This window comes from Crocodylus siamensis, chromosome 8 (assembly GCF_052110815.1).
Source record: "Crocodylus siamensis isolate JL-2025a chromosome 8, ASM5211081v1, whole genome shotgun sequence".
Classification (NCBI taxonomy): Eukaryota; Metazoa; Chordata; order Crocodylia; family Crocodylidae; genus Crocodylus; species Crocodylus siamensis.
This window is the reverse complement of record NC_143402.1, coordinates 9,471,963-9,485,111: the sequence shown is the minus strand read 5'-3', so window position 1 is coordinate 9,485,111 and position 13,149 is coordinate 9,471,963. Positions and strand designations below refer to the sequence as shown.

At 46.9% G+C, this 13,149-nt stretch overlaps 1 protein-coding gene across 3 annotated transcripts in view; it reads right to left on the bottom strand.

Annotated features, from left to right (window-relative positions):
* PASD1 (PAS domain containing repressor 1) overlaps positions 1-13,149 on the bottom strand; it is a 108,992-nt gene that overhangs the window by 36,082 nt on the left and 59,761 nt on the right. For all 3 annotated transcript variants that reach the window (XM_090061366.1, XM_090061367.1, XM_090061365.1), the window contains one exon: positions 197-253. In XM_090061366.1, coding sequence (XP_089917492.1) covers positions 197-228 — 32 coding nt within the window. In that variant the 5' untranslated portion in view covers positions 229-253. The remainder of the gene's footprint in view (positions 1-196; positions 254-13,149) is intronic.

Below are 13,149 nucleotides of genomic sequence, written 5' to 3'. Positions count from 1 at the left end.
ACTTGTCCTGAAAGTACTACTCCCTACAAAGCTTGGGGAGTGTCACTTGTGCCATCCACGCTAGCAAAATGAGATCCCAAGCAGTAGCTCAAATTACTGCACAAGCATCAGCCAGCCCAGCAAATCTTGTTACATGCGTGCGTACAAGCTCACACCAGTGCTGACACCTCCCGGCACTGTGTAGTTCCCTCCGTACCTCTTTGCCCTGTCCTTCTCATCTTCGTCCATCAGCTCGCTTGCACAACACAGGGTTCTGGAGGGAAAAAGGAAGCCACGTTTTACCTCCTCCACAAACTAGGAACATTGACAGCAGTTGCTGCATTAACGAAGTCACAATATCTAGGATGTTCATTCAGTTCCTCGTTGCCCTTTCCCCACCGTTTGCAGTGCATTTCTTGTCCTATCCTGTCTATGCTATTTAGAGGCGCGTTTAGAAGTGGTGCTTTGATGTAACACTGCTCAAAGAGGGAGGGACACTTCCGTGATGGGGGGCAGGCCTGCGTCTAGTTGTGATCCTGGCAAATCCACCATGGAAAGCTGCAGTGCAAAAGGCTGAAAGCACTGCAGTACCTGAGCAGGAGCAGAGGTGGGGAGCTGTGCTGGGGAGTGCCATTGGGAACAAACAGATTAGGATCAAGGTATCTGGGAAGATATGCTGATATACTGGTTCGTGCAAAGCCCGGTGACTGGGGCTCCGCTGGGATGCCCCTTGCTCATACAAGGCCGCTCCTCAACTGGCATTAAGCTCAGCAAGAAGAGGACAACTGAGCCTGGCCTCCCTGCGCTGAATGCATCTGGGCTGCAGCCGGTATTTTATTTCAACCACACAGGTGAGGAGAGCAGGGAAATGATAGCAGGTCCCCGTGAAGAGCCTCAGCTCCCGAGCCTTGTGACGTGAAAAAAACCTGAACACAACCAAGGGTAATGTCTGAACTGGTCATTTGCTTTTGGCGACTCAGCTGGGCCACTGCGGATTGATGGGTAGTCTTGTTCCAGGTGTGACAGATGGGCAGGGGCAGACAGCAACCCAGCCCCAACCATTTCCAACCCCGTCTTGCCCAGAGATGCCCCGGCCGAGGGACAGCCCTCCTAAGAGTGCTCCCAAGGCGGTCCCGAATGACTGGAGCATACTTCTGTCATTCACGTTAGCAGCCAAGCAGCAGCCCCAGAGCTACTGAGCACTTTCCCTGGCAAACCCCGGGCACCACACCCAGTGCCCAAGGAACATTCCTTGCTTCAATAGATGCAAATATTTTTCCCTGCTGCGAGGCAACTCCAACCCCAAACAGCTTAATAGCTGTAAGAGTTGCACAAAACAGACCCTGAACGGAGAAACCCACAAGTGGCTTGTCCAAAGAAACCGCTTACAGCAAAAGCACACCAGGAGCTTTCTAGCTTCCCTCTTCTGGACCAAGACTGTCCTTTGGTGCAGGAAACCTGGGCAGATGGCAATGAATAAAGGGCTTGCTTTCTGCCCCAAAGGTGCGCATGCTGCAGAGCGAGGGAGTGGCGCCCGATTAGATAATGCACCTGAGTCACTGGGGGGCAAATAACCGGATCAGAGATTGCCTGGTCTACTCCTTGGGTTTGTCGGTCCGGACTCACTAGGTGAGCTTAGTGCTTCTTATCACTGGGCAGCTAGAGATGGGGCAAAAGGATTCGTGAAAGGGAAAGCAAGCTCAGCTGGAACAACCTGCAGTCAGGAGGCAAACTAGCAAGTGGAAATTTGGAAAACTCCATTACCACAAATGAAGAATCGGTGCTATTGTCACTTGTCAAAACCCTGCAAAGTTTCACAGGACAGGACTAAACATTGTGGGCACTGATCTAGGCTGGTTTACATGGCATGAGAGTCTCATAGTTTCATAGCTGTAGGGTCGGAAGGGACCTGAGCAGATCATCAAGTCCGACCCCCTGCCATGGCAGGAATGAATGCTGGGGTCAAACAACCCCTGCAAAGTATCTGTCTGGTCTCCTTTTGAAGATGCCCAGGGTAGGAGCCAGGACCACTTCGCTTGGAAGTTGGTTCCAGATCCTAGCCGCCCTGACCGTGAAGTAGCACATCCTGATGTCTAGTCTGAATCTACTCTCCGTCAACTTATGGCCATTGTTCCTTGTTACTCCCAGTAGTGCTCGGGGGAACAGAGACTCTCCCAAACCTTGCTGGTCCCCCTTGGCCAGTTTATAGACAGCCACTAGATCCCCCTCAGCCTTCTCTTGTGGAGGCTGAACAGGTTCAGGTCCTGTCACCTCTCCTCGTAGGGCCTGCCCTGCTGCCCCCCTGATCATGCAAGTGGCCTCCTCTGGCCCCTCTCCATGCTGTTGACATCCCTCTTGAAGTGGGGCACCCAGAACTGGACGCAGTCCTCCAGCTGCGGCCTGACCAGTGCCGCATAGAGGGGGAGGATCACACCCCTGGACCTGCTCGAGATGCATCTGTGGATGCAGGACAAGGTGTGGCTGGCCTTCCTAACTGCATCCCCACGCTGCCGGCCCATGTTCATCTTGGAGTCTATAATGACTCCGAGATCCTTTTCTGCCTCTGCACTGACGAGAAGGGAGTTCCCCAGCCTGTAGGTATGGTGCCGGTTGTTCCTCCCCAGGTGCAGCACCTTGCACTTGTCTGTGTTGAATCCCATCCTATTCTCATCTGCCCACCCTTGTAACCTGTCTAGGTCTGATTGCAGCCTACCCCTCCCTTTTAGTGTGCCCACGTCCCCCCACATCTTAGTGGCATCAGCAAATCTGAACAGGGTGCTTTTTACCCCCTTGTCCAAGTCGCTGATGAAGATGTTGAACAGCGCGGGCCCGAGGACCGAGCCCTGCGGGACCCCGCTGCCCACTTCCCTCCAGGTCAAACATGACCTGTCCACCACCGCTCTCTGGGTGCGGCCCTCCAGCCAGTTGGCGACCCAGCTGACTGTGTAGGTACCGATGCCACAATCTTGTAATTTTTTAACGAGAACAGGCTGAGGAACAGTGTCCAAGGTTTTCCTAAAATCCAGAAAAACTATGTCCACTGTGACACCTGCATCCAAGGATTTTGTGACCTGGTCATAGAAGGCCACCAGGTTGGTCTGACAGGACCTGCCTCTAATGAACCCATGCTGGTTGCCCCTAAGCATGCACTTCCCTGCTGGCCCCTTGCGGATGTACACCTGGATAATTTTCTCAAAGAGCTTCCCCAGGACCAAGGTAAGACTAACAGGCCTATAATTTCCTGGGTGCCCCTTCCTCCCTTTTTTTGAAAATGGGGACCACATTGCCCCTTTTCCAGGCCTCCAGCACTTGGCCAGAGCACCCTGGGGTGGAGAGCATCTGGACCTGCTGATTTGAACACGTCTAGTCCCTCCCAAAGTTCCCTGACTAAGTCCTCACTGACCCTGGGCCTTTGTTTTGTTATTATACGTATTATTCCCTGTGGCACTTCCCTTTAACCGTTAACCACAATCAAATATCTATGGTGATGCCTTTCCTGTAAAATCAATCAATATTTGGCCGTGTGCATCTTTTCCCTCCCTGTAGACATTTCAGTAGAACTTTTCTGGAGGTTGTTGATTCCCATGAAGCCTTTTCTGCCAAGCCAAATGCATGCAGAGGTTGGGGGAGTGACTGCAAAGTGGCTTGGAAGTAGCACCGAGCTTCCCGGGTCTCAGCTGGGTCACACCCAACTGTACAGGGAGTTGGCAACGAAAGCGGTTGACAGGTGCTTCCCACTAGACGTCTAGTACAGGGAATAAGCATTCACCCCAACAGAGAATTTCTCTTTTCTCTGTTGACCAAGATCCCGCTGCATTTGTAAGCATGGAAGAAGGTGCAGAAATGTGCACATGAGAACGGGATGCGGCCCAGAGTTCACGGGCAGAAGTTCCTCAGAAACCTGGCTGGACTGGTCTTCAGCTCAACCACCTTGCCTCCAGGATGGGCAAAAAAAGCTGCATTGAGATGATGACGTTCAAGACAATTTACTGAGTATATCTGTCGCTAGGAACAATGAGCTTATGTTGTACTTGCCTTACTCATTCTTGAGGCTAAACCCTGTTCTCAGATATGCATGTTCTGCTCCCGCTGCACTCAATGAAAGCGACAAATAACCATCCACAGATGGCTTTGGATCCCTACAGTACTGTTTGCAGCTCGTTTTACAGTATTGTCACCTTTCCAATTGCTTTTTAAATTAATACTAATGTGCTCTCTGAGCTCCATCTTACGTCAAGGATTTTAATGACTTTAATTCTCCAAGACCCTTTCTCTTCTCCCCATCACCTCATTGTCCACTGGTAATGCACGTCATTTCTCAATTATCCAATTTTGTTGCATTCTCCCTTTCTGCAGTGAGCTTTTTGATGGCACCCACACTGGAGTATTAATCTCTCTGGACTAGTGTTTGCTGAGGCTTTTCTTGTTTCAAAGCACAGATGTTCTCATGAAAAAAATAATGGAAGGGACTGAATCCTTAGTAATTTCAGAGTCATCTTGTGTCACTGAGTTTAACAAACTTTTAATGCATCCATCCCATCCAAGTTAACAACCCTGCTACACCCTGAGGCTTGTTAAGTGTTGATCAGTGCGCCTGAAAAATGGATTTGAGACAGGACACTACCTAAACAACACACATCAGTAAGAAGGAATAAGCAAAGATGTTCATATCTGGGGTATGTGAAAAAACTAGCAACCGCTTTTCAATGGTTCATCCTACTTAAAAGCATTTCAAAGAGAGAGAAATAACAAACACTGGGCTTGTCTAACAAGCATGAGGTGACTGTTGCTAGACGCATGAGTAAAACATGCACGCTGAAAAGAGCAGATGAGAAAGACCTGATAAAGCAGACCCACCATTAAGTGCCATGAGTAATGCAGATGCAAGGCCAATGCTATTACAACACTGAGATAGTGCATGCAAGCGGAGGTTTCTGTGAGTAAACCAGGCCGATAAGGCAAACTGCAGTTCGTTAGTAGGTCAGTAGTCTGCACTGAGAATTTGTCTCAGTGAACTTGTCCCATTACATATTACATGTTACATATATATCACATGGGACTCAGAGCACTGCTCCTCTTCATTAGGATGAAACCTCTTAATCCTAATCAAGTGTTATTTCAATAAGAAGGGTTTTAGTAATACAACAAATCTGGGATAACTTATTGTTTCCAGTTTGGAACATGTATTTCCAGACAAAACCTCATACAATTAGAATAATAAAATCATAGAAAATGAGGGTTAGAAGGGACCTCAGGAGGTCACATCTAGTCCAACCCCTTGCTCAAAGCAGGACCAGCCCCAACTAGATCAGCCCAGCCAAGGCCTTGTCTAGCCAGGTCTTAAAAACCTCCAAGGATGCAGATTCCCCCATCTCCCTGGGTAACTAGAGTGCTTTACTATCCTTCTAGTGAAAAAGTGTTTCCTAATGTCTAAGATAAACTTCCCTTGCTGCAACTTGAGCCCATCGCTCCTTGTTCTGTCATCTGCCCCCACTGAGAACAGCCCAGCTCCATCCTCTTTGGAGCCTCCCTTCAGGTAGCTGAAGGCTGCTATTAAATCCCCCTTTGTCTTCTCTTCTTCAGACTACATAAGCCCAGTTCCCTCAGCCTCTCCTCACAAGTCCTGTCCCCCAGCTCCCAAACCATTTTCATTGCCCTCCGCTAGACTCTCTGCAACTTGTCCACATCCTTCTGTAGCGGTGGGACCAAAACTGGACACAGGACTCCAGATGTGGCCTCACCAGTGCAGAACAGGGGAATAATCATTTCCCTCAAGCTGCTGGCAACACTCGTACCAATGCAGCCCAGTGTGCCATTAGCTATCTTCACAACAAGGGCACACTGCTGGCTCATCTTCAGCTTACTGTCCACTGGTCCTTTTCTGCAGAGCTGCTGCCCAGCCAGTCAGCCCCAGCCCATACCAGTGCGTGGGATTGTTCTGTCCTAAGTGCAGGACTTTGCACTTGTCCTTATTGAACCTCACAAGATGTCTTTTGGTTTAATCCTCCAATTTGTCCAAGGTCACTCTGAATCCTAGCCCTACCTTCCAACGTATCTACTACTCCCCCCAGCTTGGTGCCATCTGCAAACTTGCTGAGAGCGCTCCATCCCATCTGCCAGGTCACCGGTGAAGATATTGAACAAAACTGGCTTCAGGATCAACCCCAGAGACACTCCACTTGATCCCGGCTGCCAACTAGATGTCAAGTCATTGATTACTACTCTCTGAGCCCAATGCTTCAGCCAGTTTTCTATCCACCTTACAGTCTGCTCCTCCAACCTGTATTTCCTTAGCTGACCTGCAAGGATTTAGTGGGAGATCATCTCAAAAGTCTTGCTAAAGTCAAGGTATATCCATGTTCACTGCTTTTCCTGCATCCACAGACACAGTCATCTCATCATAGAAGGCAATCTGGTTGGTCAGGCATGACTTGACCTTGGCAAATCCACTATTCCTAATATACCTTTTGACCCAACTGAACTCCAACTAGCTTTGAGCATCAGGGACAATAAAAAGTCCTTTTTCATGTATGTGGGGAGCCGAAGGAAAAGCAAGAGCAACATTGGACCCCTGCTGAACCAGATGGGACAACTGACAACTGACACCCAGGAAAAAGCCAACCTATTAAATGGGTACTTTGCATCGGTCTTTCATCAATCCCATGGGATGCCCATGCCCACTACGGGACAGGGAGGTCCGGGTGAGGGAGATCCCCTGCAATCCATTAATGCTGACCTCGTGAAGGAACACCTTGAGAGGCTGGATACCTTCAAGTCAGCCGGCCCTGACAATCTGCACCCCAGAGCACTCAAGGAGCTGGCGAGCGTCATAGCCCAGCCCCTGGCACAGATCTTTGAAAACTCCTGGCGCTCTGGTGTAGTGCCCGAAGACTGGAAGAAAGCCAGTGTGGTACTGATCTTCAAGGAAGGGAGGAGAGTGGATCCAGCAAAATACAGCCCATCAGCCTGTCCTCTATCCCGGGGAAGGTCTTAGAACAGTTTATTAAAGAGGCCATCCTTGATGGACTGGCCAACGCCAACATCCTGAGGGATAGCCAGCACGGGTGTGTTGCGGGTAGGTCTTGCTTGACCAATCTCATTTCCTTCTACGACCAGGTGACCTATCACCTGGTTCATTTATACTATCCTACTGACCTATAAATAGTACCATATCCTTCATCTTACTGAAAACTACCTAGAACACTATTATTTTTATTTTTTCACACTGATGTGGAGACCAGCCCACCTGAAGGATGGGCTACCTACAAATTCTCCTGATGTTCAAGCATTCTGCAGGCAACCATATATAAGCTTCCCCCCAGCCACTTCCTTTGAAGAACTTGAAAATGGGAAGATAGACTTTTTCAGGTCTTCCAGAACCCCCCCAAACTCCCCCCCCCAAGATTGCAACTTTGCAAAGCAAAAGAATCATCCAAATGGGAGATTTTTCCACAACTGACGTGTGTCAGCAAAGGATGTAAAGAAATCAGAGTGTAACCTTAATAAAGGTGTTTGCGGCAAGCGGAAGTCATTCTCTTAAACGGTGGTATGTTTTCACCAGTCTCAACAGGTACCCACCTTCCCCACCAGCTTGTACAACTGCTGGTGTACAGAGAAAGCTACTTAGCCAACAACAGACTTTGTGGGAACATACCCATCACCCGTGGAACAGGACTGAGGGGTTTGATTTGTCTTTTGCAAAAACAGACATGAAAATGTACCACAGTTGCAGTTTTATCTCCGTTTTGGAGAGGACACAGAGAAATTAGGCTGTTCACCTGACTGTATGGCATACATCAAATGAGAGGGTGAGATGGCTTGAATCAACAGGACACCTGGACAGTCAAACAGTGAAAGAAACTAGGGTGTACAGATCAATACAAATGCCTTAAAATTAAAGACCAGGGAAGAATTAATATTAACAGACACAAACAAACACAGAGGTTTTTTTGCATGATGCAACAGGACAGGGAATGATAAAAAAGACAGGTATAAAGGGTAAACCTCAGGAAAAAATACTCTTAACTGGATTAACCACTTCAGGGCTACAGTGAACTAGGTGCTGTTTGCCACAGGAGCCAGCAGTAAATATAGTTCCCAGACTACTTAAAAATAGTTTCATAAGGCCTTTCCATGCTCCAAAGTGAGTTAAGACATTCAAGGCTGTTGACCGCAATAGGTTTGCACATAAAATGGTTCAAAACAGTTTCAGCTAGAACCTCTTTGATCCTCACCCTGTTAACGAGATGGCTCAAAAGCTGCTTATTGCCAAAGGCAAATCCTTTCTTGAAACACTCCAAGAAGGATTCCCAAATCTGTCTGTACTTCCTTGAGTGTAGGGATGATGCGAAGACAGAGAGCAGCTTGCCCTCGGCCCCAACATTTGTCGTTTTTCCCACCCGAGGGTAGGTGCCCCGTCACAAAACAAACCGAGCATGTCATCAATGCTGCAGCCCTCCAGGAAGGGGGAGAGAAGGATCCTATCACCACCAACACTGGAAGGAGAGTTTAAGAAACAATTTTAGCACTTTCGGGGACCTTACATTTTAGACCTGTCAAATACCATAGTATTCCCTGTGTCACAGAAAGGGTAATGGAGTATGACGGTCTTAGCAGGGCAAATGGGTTCCTCGGTCTCTCACCTAATAGTTGAAGTGCTATTTCATGCCAGCTGAAATATTCTGGCACAATGACTCCAAAAGACAAGGGGAGAGGGAAGAATTAAGAAAGGCAAAAGCAAAAATGCAGCTTTGCAGGAGGAAGAAGGAACGTCTCTGCTTGTTTGGCATTTGAGAGTGACCTGGATCTGCACTCTCTTCACTGCAGAAAGTGAATATTTACTAGATCCTTGAAAATTAGCAGAAGAACAAATGCTATTATCAGCTTGATAATGGAACAGCAGGGAGCCGAGGTTCACGAGACATCTTCCGCTTGGGATTCTGGTCCAACGGTGACTTAAGCAATCGTCGATTCCTTGTCAGCCTCAAGAAGGGCATTGTGCCCGGAAGTTTCCAAAGAAAGCCTTTTTCTGGTACCATTTAGTTGGTCCGAGGGCTTTGTGTATCTCTTTTCTTCTCAGACCAGTACAACTACAACACAGATCCTGTAAGCACGTCTGTAATTTTAAGCACAAAGCTAGTTCCAATAAAGTCAAGGCAAAGTCTGCCCTCGGGTCTAATCTTGCAAATGCAAATGCAGCTGCGCGTGTTTAACTGCACAGTTCAGTGACGAGCCCCATGACTTCTCACACCAGTAAGACTAAGGTCATAGAAGAGGGGCTCTGGGTAATAGGTTAGGGAGATGTGAGCATCTCAAAGGTACCCAAATGTCTTTTCTGAGCTTTGACACGTACCCACAATATAGTAATAAATAAAAAAGCTAATGGCATTCTCCAGCAAAACAGTTTATTTGTCTTGATGCTGATGGATCATTCTTCTCAAGGCACTGGAGAGAGAGTGTGGTTGACAGCTAAATCACTAATTTTTAAACGGCCAAATGTAACCTTTTAAATAAAGTGTTACTGATTCAATTATGCCGTCCTAATATATATGACGTTTGAAACCAAAGAGCATTTCACAATGTTTCTGGTCGTTTAGCACAGAGAGTAATCAGTACTGAGTTTACATATCAGAGCATTAAAACTGACTGCTTGCTATTTGTAGATTATTGCAAATCTAACTGGCTACTTGCCAATCACAAGGAAGTTTTAGAGTTGGCCAAAAATCTCCCCAGGTCAATGAGCAGCAAAGGCAAAGGGATCTCTCTCCTCTTCCTGCAAGGTTTGCGATTTGCAAGGAAGAGATTTACCTGTCATGGTGATCCACAGCCCTGAAGGGCATTTCTCCCACTAACCTACTCCCCTAATCAACAGCAAGCAACAATTTGACTCTACTCTTCTCCATAACCACATTACTCCAGGTCCTCTCCTCTGAGCTGCTGAACACTCTTTGGAGACATGTACAGCAGGAAGGCATAAAATGTAGGATTCAGAGGACATGTTTACACATGCAGTTAATGCTACTTGGCTTTACTGAGCACTAAATTCACTGTGCATTAAGCATCTGCACATGTAGACGGTGATGCTTTACTGCGCAGTACATTAGTCAACGGTGCAGTAAAGCGTCTCATGTAGACACAGTCAGATAGTTGCTGCTAATCCAAATGAGACAGAGCACAGAGGCTTCTTTGCAGCATTTGGCTGCTTTTTAATTTTTCTCTGCATTATCGCCTTATTTCCCTCAGCTTCCCCGTTTCTTTATTTTCTGCCTATTTTCTTATCTACTCCTATCTTCTGGGTCCCTTTTTCTCTTCATGCTATGTTTTTAAATATTTTTTATTGTTCCTAGAGTACTGCCCATTCCTTCAGGTGGTCTCCCTCCATTCCTATTATCTCTTGGCTGCCACCTCCCCTCACCTCTCGGATGGCCTCTCCCTCTTTCTTCTTGATTCATCCTCTTTCTGCTTGTTCTCTCATCTTCCTTCCCCAGCTGCCTCCATGGCAAGATGACTAATAGACATACCACTTAAAAGCACTAATTCTCAGACACTAATAAATGCCTGATCTAATCCAGAGCATCAGAGCTGTTTGTCATCAATGCAAATAATTCTATAAGATATCCCAGTGGGGTGGGGAATGGGGGGGGGGATCCATTCAAAATTCAATGCAAGCTAAAAAAAGGAATAAAATAAGGGCCTGAAGGTTGCAAGTCTATGCACGTGGCTACAAAATGCTCCTCTGATTTTTTTTAAGATCTAAATTTAACTTCTTCTATGATGAATTTAAAGCTATATTCATCATAACGGTAACAGTCTGAGACGGAAGAAAAGAGGAACCTAAAGAAAATGCATCAGACAAAACAATAAGGCAAGGAAAGGTCTGTACTGGAACACAGTGTTTCAGAAAAGTTGAAAGGAAAGCTACAGAGATAGGAAATTCTGGGTTCTTTTTTCCACACTATACGCTTTTGTGTAATAATTAAAAAAAAAAAAAGATTAAAGATACCAAGGAATGCACTTAAAAAGAAAAAAAAATGATTACAGGGACATTTTGTTCTGTAGGACTTTTCTCAGATCTTGGAAAAATAGCTGAGCAAATTGATTCTATTACAGTAATTGCCTATGCCTTGCAGGATGAACAGCTACCATTACAATATTGGAGTATTCATTGGAGTAATATGTTTCCAGGGTATTTTTAATTAGTTCTACCAACTTGTCTAATAGTCTTCCTAAAAGCCTCAAAACATGGCAGAAGGCACAACTGCTGACTCAGGCTCGGAGAGCACCTGCACAATCTGCTCCAGGAGAAAAACACGTGTGCCAACTGCAGTCCCTTCGGGGTCTGGGGTGAGCTCCAGTGCTTGCAGGCAGCCATTCAGACTCGCCGTGAGATGGCACATCTGTGTCCCACCGTCAGAGGATGTCAGCACGTTTAATACACGTCCCACGTCTCCAACATGAGCATCCCCACAGGACGTAGAGCTTCTAAATCTGGTAGTTAGGGCCAAGTCCTAGACCCCAGCGCAAACCCCATCTTGTCACAGTAACTTTGTCAAGAGCAGGGAGGTAGAGTCCGCTCTCCCGGCAGAAGAAGCAGCACCAGCCGAACAGCCAGTTGTAATCCACCCATCTCAAACGCCAACCTCACTTCCCCTCCGGCACGCAGAGTGAGCCAGGGAGACGTGTCAGTCCAGAGCAGACAGGAGAGATAAGACCTCCCTGCGTGGCTGCTCCGTCTCCTCCTCCATGCCAAGCTCAGCACAGTGGCAATGGTCCCAAAACCGTCACTGAAATGGGGAAGCACAATGATGGAGACAAATGCACTTCATTCCCACCTGAGCATCTCGGTGCAGGATCTGGACATCCTTCTAAATAACAGTTTTGCTTTCATGCTCTTGCCAAACAAATCCAGTAAATGGTATGAGGCTAGGGAGCTTCCCTCAACGTGTCACTGATTATACTAAACTTGACCTCTCCAAGACATTGGGCCAAATTCGGAGACTTTGGGCCAAATAACTGTCCTGATTTTTACGCCCACTCCCTCCATCCATGCAAGGAGTCCCTGGTCTCACAGTAACTCTAGCTGAGACAGACCATTTCTGCGAGGTGTCAATGAGCAAACTCAACCCCTTCTCAGCAAACTCAAGCTCTAGCTCTCAGGCTGGAAGAAATCAGATGCAAATCAGTCGTCATCTGTTCTGGGGGACATTTTTTATGCCACAAATCTCAGTTGCCTAACAATGAATCGGCTCTTGATGCATACCTTTTTCCCCTAACCCATGTCATTGTTGCAATGTGGTCTGCTGCTGATATAGCACAATATCAGTAATGAAGTATTACAAAGCCGGGGCTGCAAACTAGCAGCAAAGGAGAATAAACTCTTAAGCAAGAAAGATCTAGGGCCTGCCTCTCCTCCTATTTACCGTGGCAGAAATCAAAAGTAGCTCTGTGAAAGTCACGGAAGTTACACTTGGGTATGACCCATGCAAGTGAAAACAACACCCAGTGTTTTCCTATAAATTTTCATATAAATGGCCTCAGAAAATAAATGAGGCCATCTCTTTCCCACATGTGGAACAGTTTCCTCAGTCTGCTGTGCGGCGTAGGCACTGTGCATCTCTGAGACCTGTGTGTTTTCATACAAATGTTTCCAGGAATAAATAAAAAAAATACACATTTCTTCCTGAACAGGACGTTCTGCAAGATTCCCAACAAACAAACTGCTCTGAAAGATCTGATTTGGGTTACATGTATTTTACTTTAATGCGAGCCCATTTGTGGGGGAATCTTCAGCACAATTTCCACTTGCCCTAAAGTGCCAGGGCTAATTAAACCTGAGCCGCATGGTGCAGACCTACTGGTGTTTTCAGTTAAATAATCATTCAACCTACCCAAGGATGATTTAAAAAGGCAGCCTTGCTGCGGCCTTCTGCTCTGCCTCTGAGCACTTTGAGACCTCGTGCCCTGAGCTCACACAATGCAAAGGGCAGCAAAAGGTTAGCACAGCAAGTAATAGCTGTGGAAGATGGCTCGACTAAAAGGAAGACAGCTACTGAGATACTGAAGCTCTGGCCTTAATAGCTGAGGCCAAATTCTGCTCATAACTGCATGCACTGATGACATTTCAGACGAGCAGCACTGATTTCAATCTCACCTTTGTCATAGAAAGGAACA